Source organism: Lytechinus variegatus, chromosome 7, assembly GCF_018143015.1.
Source record: "Lytechinus variegatus isolate NC3 chromosome 7, Lvar_3.0, whole genome shotgun sequence".
Lineage (NCBI taxonomy): Eukaryota > Metazoa > Echinodermata > Echinoidea > Temnopleuroida > Toxopneustidae > Lytechinus > Lytechinus variegatus.
The window spans coordinates 23061624-23076320 of NC_054746.1; the positions used below are offsets into that span (position 1 = coordinate 23061624).

At 35.6% G+C, this 14697-nt stretch overlaps 1 protein-coding gene across 9 annotated transcripts in view; it reads right to left on the reverse strand.

Moving 5' to 3' along the window:
* The window catches only part of LOC121418785 (neurexin-3a-like), a 136949-nt gene that overhangs the window by 20001 nt on the left and 102251 nt on the right, over nt 1–14697 (reverse strand). For all 9 annotated transcript variants that reach the window (XM_041612899.1, XM_041612898.1, XM_041612897.1 and 6 more), the window contains 4 exons: nt 6142–6381; nt 5419–5672; nt 4688–4809; nt 300–626 (listed from right to left, as the gene is read on the reverse strand). In XM_041612899.1, the coding sequence (XP_041468833.1) occupies nt 300–626; nt 4688–4809; nt 5419–5672; nt 6142–6381 (943 nt within the window). The remainder of the gene's footprint in view (nt 1–299; nt 627–4687; nt 4810–5418; nt 5673–6141; nt 6382–14697) is intronic.

The window sequence follows — 14697 nt, forward strand, 5'->3', positions numbered from 1 at the left end:
ACAAAGACAGATATATAAATAACTGAGATCATCATTCAGTAGCAGGTATAATCACATGGATATTTACAGAAACATTCTCTTTTTGTCATCCTTATAATCCATTATACTGAAATGAATGAAATGTCTTGAATAATGATAAAAAACACACAATATATTTGTATATGAGAGAGAGAGAGAATCCAGCCAAATTGAATGCATATCATAGCATTTTGTACAAATGTAGGAGTTTCCAGATAAACAATACATAACTAGAAATGGATACAATATAAGTACAGTGCAGCACAGAAAGTGGCCCTTACCTTCGGCTCTGTCAGTATTATCCACAGTGACCATAAGACGATCATCCCGCCGCTGGACATGAACAGCATGCCATCGATTATCATCCAGCCCGTGTCCTGCAGTGATGACCGTCTGACCAATACCATAGTTGGTGATCACCCGTATCAATCCTTGCTTCAGCTCCACCATCAGCATATCAATCACGTTATCAGAGGAAGTAGCCACCAGGAGGCCGTCTGGGAAGCGAGTGCGGAACCTGAGGAAGATGTCTTCAACCTTGCTGCGCGAGTTTGCCGATACTGTGATGCGCATGTACTGGTTACCATTGAAGGACAGTCGTGCTACCTCTGTAAAGAAGAAGAGATTCAACAAAGAGAGAATGGTCGTAATGGTCATATCACCAGTGTCTTACAGAATCGAAAATAAACCCTGTTCAAAAATCAAAACACTTTTGCCTAAAATTAATGCATTGTGGGATTTTCTTAATCTACACTAAAATCAAAGAGCTTCTTGTGTCAATAAATGATGAAGAAAATCAAAGTACATGTTTTATCCATTGACTCTCTGACCTCGATGTGAGCAAGAACATAATTCTAAACTGATGAAAGCCTCCACTTCCAGTGGAAAATGTATAAGATTTTCCTTGCCTGAATAATTGAATCAATTAAAATTCTGTATCAGATTTTACTCTTATAATTCCTGTGACTTTCATCTCTAATTCCAACATGGAAATAAAAGGTTCCCCAATTTCTCTACTGAAGTGAATAAATTCTTTATCCCTTCGGTTGAACACATGACAGTCGTCCACGGCATTTCCCTGGTTAAACTATAAACGTAGCACCACCTACCAATAAAACCTCATCAATAATGCAAAGGGGCAATCAGTTGCTTGACTGCACATTAGGTCTTCAATCATAATTGTAATGGTTATATCAGGACACATAAAACCCCTGACCAGAATTGTAATTGAAATCATGAAATGATTAACCCTTTGCCTGTGGGAGTAGCGTGGTGCTTTGAATTCCAAGGGTTAAGAATAGAATCATGGAATCAATGCAAGAACGCCCTCAACAGAATAGCAGCTCATATTCAATATTTCCTGTTGAAATATTCACGTACTTGGCACAATGCGCAAAGGAGTTTCTACAAAATAGTGCAATAGAAATAACAAAATAATCCAAAATACAAACTAAAAAATTGAAGTTTCTATCAGATGAAGTCTTATTTCCCTTTAAGGAGAACAAATTTTAAAGACTTGCAGAAATAGTGACATATAGATGATAAAAAACATATACAAATTGAAGTGTAATAGAAAGATGAACTGGCATAGGTATGAGTAGCAAACCTATTGTTCAAGGGGGGATGGATGGATAAATTTGTAATTTTCTAACTTCTAAAGGATGCTATTTCAAGATGCATGCACATTCACGATAGGTAAGAAATCTGTAATTCTATCCTACATTTCTACAATCAACACAATCATCTCTTTTCTGTTTCATTATCCATTTCAATTATTATTAATATGTAATGAAATATCTTTAGTCCTCCAAACTTTTACCCGTGTTAGTACCGCACTCACCTCCTTCCTCGGTGAACACTGATGAAAAGCAGACAGAGCAAGTAACAGAGCAGGTTAGGATTTTTCGTGAGAAAGTGATGCGGCAATGGAGGGGAAGATTGTTGAGAGGATGATCGGAGAGGAGGAGGAGGATTCAAATTTTTGGAAGAGTAGGAGCAAGCAGAGAATTGTTAGAAGATTTTATTTCAGCAAATTTTGGATGGACGGTAGTGACTAAAAGGAGATTCTATTCCTAGTACTTTACTGGAAGATCTCAAAAACAAAATGAGAGAAATCTAAGGACAGATAGACAGAAGGAGAAGAAATAATTTTTTCCATAGGATTCTAGGTGCCTTGATTAGTTAATGAACTAGTAACAAAGGTCAATGTAATATTTTTTTTTAGTTACCAAATATTTCATAGTAGCATTGGAGATAATATTTAAGAAATTTGTTCAAAGGGCCATTTTCTTAACTAAAAGGAGATCTTCCAGTAAAATATCTACCAGATAAGCAGAGAGGAGAAACAGTTATGCTGTTAGATGAGAGAGAGGTTAGATTTCACAGACGAGGCCTGCAAAAGATTAGTCAAGATGCACAAACTAAGAAGATAATGTCTCAAAAGGTACATATGTGAACAGCTGAACACACTGTGTTAGTCACAAAACACACAATAATGTCTTTCCAACTGACTTTGTTTCATGTAATTTAATTCCAAGTCAAGATCATTTTGCATCATCAATGTTCCTTCTTTTGAACATAAACACATATCATGATAAGAGAAAGATTGAGCTGTGCCAATTTCTTAAAAGCCATCTATATTTTGATGGGGCAATCTATTTCATGAATAGTTCTTTGATTGTCTCAAAACGATATCAAAATGATCCATTTATTCCCATTTCCCTTATTTTATGGAATTTAGGAATATCGCATTTTGACATCCATACAAAAATCAAGCATATAACTTCATGTTCCATGAATAATGCCCATTTCACATATAAGCTCATGTATGCTTAAATGAGAGTTATGTTAAGTGAATGAGCAGTATCAGAAATGGAAATGGAAACAAAATATATTAGTTGGAAAGTTAGTTGGAAAGCATGCAAGCAGTTCTTGTTAGAAGACAGATGAGAAATGTCAATGGAAAGGGTGTCATCATTTGCCTAAGGCTTGCAATTTCAATAACATTTTCAGATTAAAATAACAATGGATTCTTATATCTGCAAATACAGCCCTCAGGAAGAAAATGCAATTAATTGAATTTAATTGACAGTTTATAAAGATAAATATCTTATCACTCACACGGTGATGAGATAATGGATACAGTCAGTTCACATCCAAAATACAGCATTTAATTTTGGTGGTTTCTTTAAAAAGGGGAACTACAAAAACATTTCGACCAATTTCATTGACTTTATATTCAATCAAACTGTCAAATTGTGCATATAAGCTTTTATTAGATTACAAATTGATCTTACAAAATCACAACAGGCACATAATATGACACCCTTTGCTAACAACATACTAATCTAAGTAGAAATCACCAACTTATCAACACTTATCCCCTTTGAGCAGTTCTCAGTTTATACTAAAACCAATACTTTGATGTGCATTTGTTAAGCATGCAAGTGCTATTGCTCAAAGGATTAAGATAGAGAACAGATAAAGAAAATGCAATTTGGAGTGAAAGTTGGTGCATCTATGCAATTTTGAGAATCCAAATGATGGCATATGCTTTTAGGTTATAAGTAAATTTTGGATGAATAATTTCAAAGTACTTGCTGCACTTTTATATAGGCCTAATGAATATTTAAAAAAATAAATTTTACACCAGCTGTTTTTCTTCTTAAATATAAAAAACACTTCTTTATGAGCATTTTATTCATTATGATCTTTTCTTTATTTCTCCTGCATAAATATAATGTTCAATTTCTTTTTTCTTTAATCATGTTTTAGACTTGGCTTCTTGGATATAAGTAACCTAGGTACATTTTCCTTCAGTGGCCATATCAAATGAATCATGAGGTGGGTTAATAGCAGTGATCTTCAAGAAACTTTGCAAAACACTACAAACTTCATTCTACATGCCATGCAAAGATGTTCTGTCCTGTTAACAAACATCCATGGTAACAAACTCAGTGCAAAAAATGTTAACTTTCATATTGCAAAAAGGAAAATATATGAAAATATCAATGCAAGAGCAGAGCAAGCAAGAAACCTTTGATAAAACAAGGATTTTCTGTCATCAATATTGTCAGAGTCTATGGCTAGATGCAAGGATAGAGTTTCTTATAAAGGATTCCCTCCAATGTGCAGTTTCAGTATTGCTATTTCAGTGTTGTTAATTTTATAGGTGGAACAATTAATGTGTTTTGAAAAAAGGAATCAATTTGATTTAATCATCCATATAGATTAACTTGATTTTTTTTATAAATGAATGTTTGAAAGAAAAAAAAAGATATTTAAACATAAAGTAGTTTGAGGAATATCATAAGTTTGATTAAAAAAGGAAAGAGCCTTACACATGAGACTTCATTTGCATTTTGTAGCTGCAAATAAGCTGATGTAAAGTACATGTGAGAGTGGCATATTCCGGATACAAGGCAAGTTTGCCAGATCTAGATGTATATCTTTCAGTGGTTTTGAATAAGACTTTATCCAACTTATCAGCACACAGAATCTCCCTTTCTAATAAGAACGTTTCTGGGTCTAGACAGATTTTGCACCTCAGTAACAAACACTCCCAGACTGCTAATAAAAGCTACAGGCGGTGCGTTTAAGAGTGATGCAAGTGAGAAACATGCCAGCCAAAGTGAATGGTGGAATGTACTTGGTTGCTATGGTAACCTACCTTCGTCACATGTCTTTCCAGTATAGCCAGTTATACGACAATCACAGATGAACCTGTTCCAGCCCTCCGTGCAAGTTCCTTCATGATTACAGGGTGTGCTAGAGCACTGCCCTTCTTCTTCCCTACATCATCAAAAGATCAGAAAGACAAGGTTATAAGATATTCAACAAAAATTCAAGAGAAGACACCTATCCCTTTATCATTATCATTTTCCTGGTTGCAAATGCACTATTTCTGAGCATTTCAAATGATATTTTGAAAAAATGAGGGCCAAGGTATTTGCTCACCACCATTTAAATTCCTTTTCTTTTAATTATCACACAATAGCAAAAGAAAACAAACACTAAAATGTTCTAAGTGCCAGTAAACAGAAATAATAGGGACTGCTACTCTTCAAACAAAATCACAATGAACAATCAAAGCACATGAAATAAAGTTTATTGTCCCCCAAAATGGAAGGGAAAAAAAACGATGGATCATTGAATATATTTGAGACAAGATGTGGTAGCTTCTCACACTGTTCAACATGAATTTACAATAATCCACCTTTTTACACATTACAACTCTGAAATATAATAGTCATGGGTCCTGGTGCAGAGAGTTGCAATTACCCCCAAACTCTAAATCCAATTGGACATGCATTTGATTTTGTAGTTTATGTAAAACCTACACTCTTCTACAGCAGACTATACAAGATTTGTATCAGTTCCAAGATGTAAGTATAGACCTACCGACAGTAGACTCCAATGTCGTTCCCATTAGATTGTTCAATAGCATAAGTTGGAAGATCAATAGTTGTCCCTTGTAGGACCAGGTTCTTGAGGCAGCCCACATAACCCCTCCGTAGTGCCCCGCTGTACAGGTCCATTGGTAAGAAGTTTGAATCATTCTCAAAATCAATTCCTCCAAGCACCAGATGATCCACAAGATTGAGATGCTTACTTGTACCTCCAACGTTGAACTTGCCCGGGTCTCGATTATCGATCTGGGAATAGCAAAAAGGATTTGTAAAAAAAAAATTTGAGGCAAAACAATATCTTATCATGATATCCACCTGATGACACACATTAATATATCACTTTTTGTCAATGTTTTCTCCTCTCCAATGCAGAATTTTTGTCAAGATAAATCCTCTGTCCAATGATTCAGATACCAATTTGGGTAATATCATATGACAGAACTAACAGGAATGTCCAAGGCTTAACCACATGCAGAATTTTATGAAGCTTTCCAGATTTATCTTCAGATCCAGGAATTGGAGAATTGGCAGGAAAAAATTGTTGAGTGGAAAAACGACATAGCTAGATGGGGCTCACACTTTTGACAAGTAACCTAACACATCACATTTACCTAAATCATTAGTCTCTTCTAATTAAGCAAGTTCATGATTCTGGTAGTCATTGGTGGATCATATGGACAAATAAGGCATTACTTGAAACCAATTACAAGTTTACCTGTAATGTTCCTCTATTATGATGTCTGTAGAGCAGAACAGAATGCCAGAGACCATCATTGAGCGGAAGGGAATCGGCCCTATAGCGGATAGCTCCGGACCCTAGATCTAGAACCAGGTACAAGTGGCCATCCAACAACTCCAGAGCAAAGAAGTCTGTGATGTGATCGGCACCTCGGTTGTACATGATCACCCCTGATGGCTCGTTGGTACGGAAGCTAAGTGAGAGAGTGCCTTCAGTCTGTGGGGGTGAATTACATAGGAATGGGGTTACATAACAACTAGTGGGAGGAGTACCCCTCTCACTAAACCATAATGTTGAGGGAGTAGAAAACCAACATATTTCAAACATGAAATAAAGAGAACGTTAGTATGTATGAACAAGAGGGATATGTCCAAAGCAAAAGATAGCATTGTGTCTACAACTGATTATCCTCAAATATTACAACCTAAGAGCAACATCGGAAGTATCTTTGATGTAGTATCTTTGATGTTATCAGAAAATATCTGCAAAAATTACATGTGCTGCTTCAACACAAGATGGATTTCAAAGTTTTCAGAGCAGATTTATGATCCAGTATTGTATTATCTCTGCAGGAATCGGAGGATTGAAGGAGAAAATGAAAAGTGGGGTTCTAGATAAAAAAAGCCACGGCTAAAAATGGCACCAACAGTTGTTAAGGTGCTTGTAAGGCAGTAAGGAAAGAAATCATGATTTCACTTATGTATACTGTGAAATAAAAGAATTAACCGACTGAACCACAGAATGTTCCAGATCCAGTCATCACATTCTAACTTACAGTATGAAGTTCTCTCCTTCTGTTAGCTAAACAATAGACAAGGAATGCAAAATAATTTCACAATATTGCAAACCCCAGAATGAAGTAAAGAACCTAAGAAAAATTCTATACTATAAATATTTTAAGTTGGTTTCATGCAATTAATCATGCCAATTATGAATAAATATTCATAAAGTTAAAGCGAGATATGAACTGAAAGTTAAGTCATTGAAATTGAAAGTGTACGTATTCATACAGAACTATGCAGATATGTGAAGTACAAAAAATCAATGTAAGTAAAATCCTATGAAATGTGGGAGAAAATTACAGAAAATATGAATTTTTAGACATTTTTTAAATAACAGGGCTTGAATCAATTAAGTGTAATCATGCAATAAATGGAAATAACATCCATAGAAATCACATTTATGGTGATAGAACATCACTGTAAAGCACTACATGATATATAAATTCTAAATTCCTGAGAAGTACATTTTAAAACAAACTTTACATTTTCATAATTAAATGAATAAATTCTGCTTGTTATTCTTTAAAGATAATGTTGAATCAGGGAAGTGTTATGTAGAAGGAAATGAAACTCGAAAAGTAAGATTTTATTGCCCCCTTCAGGTAAATCCGAAGTGAAATTGAGAGGGGACACCCTGCTGATAATTGCTGATAAGTCTCTCACCAGCCCCCAAATTACCCCCGCAGGCCGCGATGATTACGCAACTAAGGCTTACTTTTATCGCTTTCCCTGCCTCGCTCTCTAATCTCCGCTCTCCTAGCCAAACGACTTAGTCTTTTGATCTCACTACCTCGGAGCCGCTAACATGACGTCATTTACATGATTTCTGAATAGCAGAGTTCAGAGTGAAAAGTTATATGTACACGTTTTGGCTGCGCACTACCCTGTTGATTGCTGGAGACATGCGCAGTTATCACATTCGCACCCAGTGTATTCTAACGATTCAGCCGGTATTTCATTCATCAAATTCACCCTTCGTATACCGGAGTAACAAGGTTTGTTATCTATTTGTTTACATTTTTGTATATAATATGATATATAGATTTCATTGTATGACCCGCTAATCTTGGCTAATCTTCTGTTATATGTAATTGAAGAGGAATAAAAAATCTTTCTGATGGTAGTTGTCTCATTGGCGTGTTCTCGCGTGCCTAAAAGTTATGGTACTTCAAAGTTGGTTGAAATCTCCAGTTTGGCCGACGATCGACTTGATTCGAGCGCCAAGCGTGCATGGAAAGCGACTTTCGTGCAGCTGAATAATAGTAAAGGATTGCATGGAAATGACCATGATTTATTTATTTCAGTTTATGTTCCATTATTTATAAATCATTAAATGCTGTGTTTGGTGGACTTTGGGAAGTTTCATTTTAAGTTCAGTTTCGATGGGAACTACCGTTTTTTGCGTGCGGCTCAGGCTGCACAGCTACCTTCTTCTACATTCTTCTCCTACTACCTGATCCCTGTGACTCTCGGCCGGCGAGTCAGTCGACGATGAGGCTAGATCTACACCTGGCTTGGTTAAGCCTACTCCGAGTCCGACACATTGCCGGTGAAACCAAGCAATTGGACAGCTTGGTCCGCGACATTGAATTAAATTTTCCGTAGACGGAATGTCACATGTACAAACGGTGGACCCCAAGTCGCTGACTTCCCAAACAGAGGGCTCCAACAGCAATTCTTCGTCGGGAATATTGTCAATGTCACTGTGTTTATGTTCGGCGTCCATCTTAGCAAATAAGCCTATCCCATATTGCACTGCGCGGGTCCTGTACTTCCCCCAGCTGTCGCGACCGTGAGCGGACTTTACGACCGACCGGAGGGGATCATTTTACGAGCTTTGAGATTAAGACAATTGTGGAGAATAACATCGGCTCCGCGCATGCTACAAAGGGAACTTTTCGAGTTTCATTTCCTTCTACATAACACTTCCCTGGTTGAATTATACACAGAATAAGTCAACTTAGTGGTTACTGCATCATTTTAGATATCATGATTTTCATATACATGGAATACAAATGGCATTATATTTTACCAAGATACCCTGTTTGATTAACAGCTATGATTTTTCACTTTTACATCACTCAAAGTTAAAATATCACTTGATCCTTAATATTTACCATAATGATATACTACCTCTTCTGAGATAACATGATATATATCTAAAGATTTATATGCAAATATGAAAAAATCAGAACCTTTACAGTGAGCACCTTGTGCAATAAAGATGTATCAAGAACATTTATTGAAAGCAATTGCAATCTGTAAGGCATTCTGTCTATCTGCAGACTTTGGCATTATGGTCCAAGATCAAGATCGTAATGTGAGTCTAATCCTGAAAAGGGCCACTGTTTGATGCATGTCTCTACATACTGGCAACATGATCTGGAAGTTAGAACTTTTACCTGAGGCACCCTGTATATCTCAAGGGGGTGGTTGATCTTCAAGTAATATATCACTGACTACAGGAATCAGGAAGACACTACCTAGAGATAAACCTTAGAAGCCATTACTTGGTGTGGACAGTGGTGGCATGTTTCTGATAGGACCACTCCTTGATCATAGTCTTTCACAAATTGCTTACCATATCAGACTGAACAAACTCTATACAACATCACATGTTATGTTTTAAGGTGATGCTGTAATTAGCCAGCAAAGCTTGAACTTGCAAAGCTTTTCTGAGATGGCAGAGAACTATATAATAAATTAATATTCCACACATGGCTGGCTATCTTTACACAATCAAACTGCATCAGTGGCATATTCAGACAGTGGGGCATTTCCATCTGATACCCTTCCCTTACAGCCCCTAAAATATTCACTGTGAGTGTGACCTCTCATTCATAGATCAATTGCAGAGGAGGTTCTAGCCTTCACCTTCCATTACTTCTTAAACACATCTTCATACTCCGTACAAAGAGGGCAGGCTTTGCCAACACCCTGGCACAATTAACGTAAGTTACAGCGACCCACTATAAGGACATTGATAGCTGCCGGTTGACAATGCTGTCATGTTCCATATACTGCTGAATTTTTCTAAAAAGAGGCCATGTTTCAGGAGTAGAGTAAGTTGAAAGAAATGGATGTTTAACAGTCAAGCCCTTTGAGGAAGAGTGAATAATACACTACCACCCAACCAATCCCTAGAAAGGTGATTTATTTCAAACTAAATTGGTTAGTATTTCTTGAAGGGATGATCATTCTAAAAAGGAAGTCAAATATTTGCAATTAGCAAAAGTTAATTCAAATTCAAGCATATCAGTGGGAATGGTATCAAGATTGAACTGTTATAAAATTCTTGATGCATCCACATCATAGGATATGGTACAATCAAATCACAGATAAGTAAATCAAAATTCTTCATTGACAGAATTTGGTCCCTGTTTGCAATGACAAAATGCGTTCCACATTCCACAATTCATGTTCAAAACTTTCAATACTGTCTGTTATATCTCTGAATTATCTATATCAGATATTAAACTACTCACCTTTTGGTTCTTTTTATTATTTTACCTTGTAGGGTCAATTTGTCCATAGCCTCAATGACCATTAAGCTTTGAATTTCTATTCATCTTTCAAAGGTAGTTATATACTATTCTTGTCACGACCATACTTCATTTTATTCCACCCTTCATCTCCTCTTTCTCCCTTAATCCCAAATGGTTTGAAATTCTGACCACCATTTTGTGTTCCAATTTCCAGTCATCTCAGCTAAGCTAACCGAGCGGAGTCCCACAGGGATCAATGTTGGGATAAATCCACTGAATGTTTAATGACATGGGCAATTTTTATGGTCAGCCCTTCATCAAATATACACCAGGCTTTTTATGCATCGCTGGTTAATACCAGATTGTGAATCATAGTGGGAATACGAAACATAGAAAACTGGCACAGGTCAAAATAACAGACTAAACAGTAGTTTCCTTCCAAATATTTGAGGAAAATTTCTTAAATCCAGTGAATTTTCTTTATTTTTAATGTCCATTCCAAACTATTACTTGATCAGCATTTTTAGTCACATTAATGACTTATAATGGACCCCGAATTATAGATATTTATTTTAAAAAAATGAGGAAAAATCCATAATTTATTGTTTGAAATAGACATGAATTGAGATACTCCAAACATTTGCTTTGCCCAATTTATTGTGGGCCTGGCAGCCACTGTGCAGCGCCAGATCAATGAGGCTTTACCCCTTTAATCGTTGAACGTTAAACAGGGTAGCAGCAACTCCCATCTTTTAACGTCTTTTGGTCTGACGTGGCCGGGGTTTGAACCATGACCTCCCGATTGTGAGACGGATGCACTACCAACTGGGTCAACACACTAGTACATCAATATATCTGTATATCGGTATATCTGTTCTGTGAATGAAGAAGTGTTGGTAATAATATTAATGTATTTGTAAACAAATTTTTGGCATTACTCCTATGTGTTTAAGATCGCATGCTCGATCTGTAATGAAAATCATAAGTCAGAAAAAATTGGAACATAGAAAGATTTTCATTACAAATCGAGCATATGATCTTAAACGCATAGGAGTACTGCCGAAAATTTGTTTACAAATTACAATTTCCTCCTATTAAAAAGCCTCTTTATTTACAATATTAATGATTGTGTCCTGAATATAAAGATAATATCAGTGAGAAGTAACTGTTTTCCCAAAATATCTTAAGCTGTAATTTTATGTCCACACAGGCAAAAATCAAGTTCAGAGGCAGAGTATATTGCAACTGAAATAGTTCACAGTTGCTGGAGTCAGTGTCCAACCTACTTTTAATGTGTTCAAGATTCTAGAGAGCACCAAGAAAAATGAAAAAAATCAGAGCAGAGTTGAATGCTAAATAGGATAATGGCTGTATGATTAATGATCGTCACAGTGAATCTACAGTGCATAGAGCATATCTAATGTTGGGAGCTCAAGTGCCAATCTCTAAAACATGGCATAATCCGCTTTAAAATCCAATTGTAATCACAGTATTCCCTACAAAGAATTCATTGTGTCATCTTATAATTGTAAAACTTTCAAAATTTATTGTTAAAAGTGCAAAAATATGAATATCAACTTTTTTTACTGTCTAGAAAACTTCAATTTCACAACATATATAAGAGACCATCTAAAGCAATAACAAGTGGTATTACATTTTAATATGACAAAATGCTGGAAATATCAAATATTACAAATAATAAATAACTAAAATGAATGAATGTACAGAAAATAAAACTGAAGAATTACTGAAAGCTGAACTTCTTAGTAATTACTGCCCAAGAGTTGAAGCAGTTTTGGATAAGATTTTATGGATATTTTTTTTTATATCACTTGAATGTAATTAAGAAAAACTCAATGGTATTCTTGTACCTTCATTTACAAAACTGTTTCCTAAGGTCAAAACCAAAATGGAGATATTGCAAGGCTTTATCGCATGTTGATTCTCATTAATTTGATCAAACAAAATAATGTCTGACCTCTGTCTTCTAATACATATCTCTTCAACTGTAAATAAATTTCAGTCATTTCAGCTGGGAGATGGATATCAGAAGTCTAGATTTAAGGCATTCATCCATACATCAGACAATATCAACACACAGAGACTCTCAATTATTAACTGATATTGGAGAACTGCAAAAGCATGTGTGACCTGTAAATTATGCATCAGCCGCATCAATTATTCAAAAATTAGTTTAAGAGGCCGAAGATCCGCTCCTCGTTTTCTCTTGCTCATCGTGCTCCGAATTGCTAATGGGGTGTTTTTTAGTACGGGGATTTCTATGTGATGACACTGTAGTTCAGACAGATTGGGTTTGATATGGCGATTGAAAGAACAGGACAAATCAGAGAGGGATTTTTTTTTGTTGTTTCATTGTCAGCATTTTAACAAAGTGTCCAAAGTCAACATTAATAAAACACACACAAAAAAAAATTCAAGTAATTTTTGAACTAGCAGTCTGTCTCAATTTCTGAGATAATGCTCTACAAACACACTATCAAAAATTAAATTCAACTACACTTTTAACCTTCTAAAGTAGCATTTAAATGTGATTATTTCAAAATTTTCCTAGATCTGCTAAAAGCCTCTAGTGATGGTTTGAGGACAAGGTGATGATACATTTGGTGGCAGCAGTGGGATAACACACATCATCTGGTGACTGGGGAAAAATGACTCTGTCAAGTCCATTGCATTTTTTTGTGAAAATATCATGTTCACATCTAGGATGTGGCACTACAAAAGAAAAATACCATTTCACAAGTGAAATATGACACAAGAGTAGACAAAAGTCATATTATCACCTACATGTCGACTTGTCATCAAGACCTAGCTGTTAAAAATCTCTACAATGCTGTAAACATGACGTCAGAATGGTATTATTATGATTACACAACTGTTATACTGATCACACTAGCCAAAGATGGAAATATACTCCTTGATATTTTCTTACTCCTTGCAGATTTGAGATGGCACATGACATTCACAATGATCAAAGTGTTGTGGTCCTGAAATAGACATAGAAATCTTTGACCAGAAGTCATGTTTCCAGTCATATTTCATCAATCAAGGCATTTGTTCGGGACATGCGATATGCTTCCAATTGTTGGCATGTAGACGGATCTGGCCGCTGATTGCGATAGTGCAGTGAACTGCTACTACTGCTTTGCATGGATTTGGTTTGTTGAGTTATTTAGAGGGTTGGTAGCTCCGAATGTAGAGGAGTTGAAGGATATAGCATTCATGATTGTTCACACCAACATGGGTTAAACATCTAATATGGTATCATGATGAATAACGGATGGGGGTGGGGGTAATGGAGCAGTTGCAGCCAGATGTAATTGAGTACTGAAATATGACATCATGATTTTCCACATTTCATTGTTTTTTCATATCCTATTTTGGAGGAGACATCAAATTGCCTAGAACCAGGTCAATAATACATTGACTTTCAATGGGGCTAATAAGGTATTTATATGATCATATCTCAGGCCCCACTAACTACCAAATTTGGGCTGTAAATGTTTTTCATTAAGCTACTCCAAGAAAATATATAAAAAGTGAAAAATTGCAAAAAAAGTAGAGTAATCACAAAGGCCTGTATTCTGAAGTCAGGTTTAACTTAGACTCTGGTCTAACTCTGTGATAAAATTATGGAGAGCCAAAAACTAAAAAATTCTGGTTACATTGTGGTTTATGGTTTATGAAGAAAAAATTCAATCTGTAAAGAACAAACAATTGAACCGGAAATTAGACATATTTTGTCTAAATTAAATCACACTTTGAATTGTACTTTATCAAAATAAATTTTGAACCTGAATGAAACATCAAACCATGTCTCTTTGTGTGATTATTGACTTTTGCCAGCTCTATCTTAACTTGCAAAAGAACCATAAAATTATCAGTAGTAATCATAATTATCTTCATGAAATATCTGCATTATTTTCCTAGCAAATATTCAAGAAAAAGCTACACCAGTAATCCTTTTGATGTTTGTACTGGAAAATAAATATCCAGGAAAATACAATAAATTCAACTTGAATTTAAGTATAAAAATTTCCCTTGACAAATTGTAAATCCTACTCAAAACAACTCTTTAAAAGTTTGCTTAAATTCTTTTGACTAACCACATTAAATTGCTTTGGTCTAGTTTGATTCATAATACACTCAGTTATTTCATAAATCTGAAATGCTTGTATAATATCTCTGTCAATAATATTCCATAGATATATAAGCTTTCATAACCCTGGACATTGCTACTCATTGCT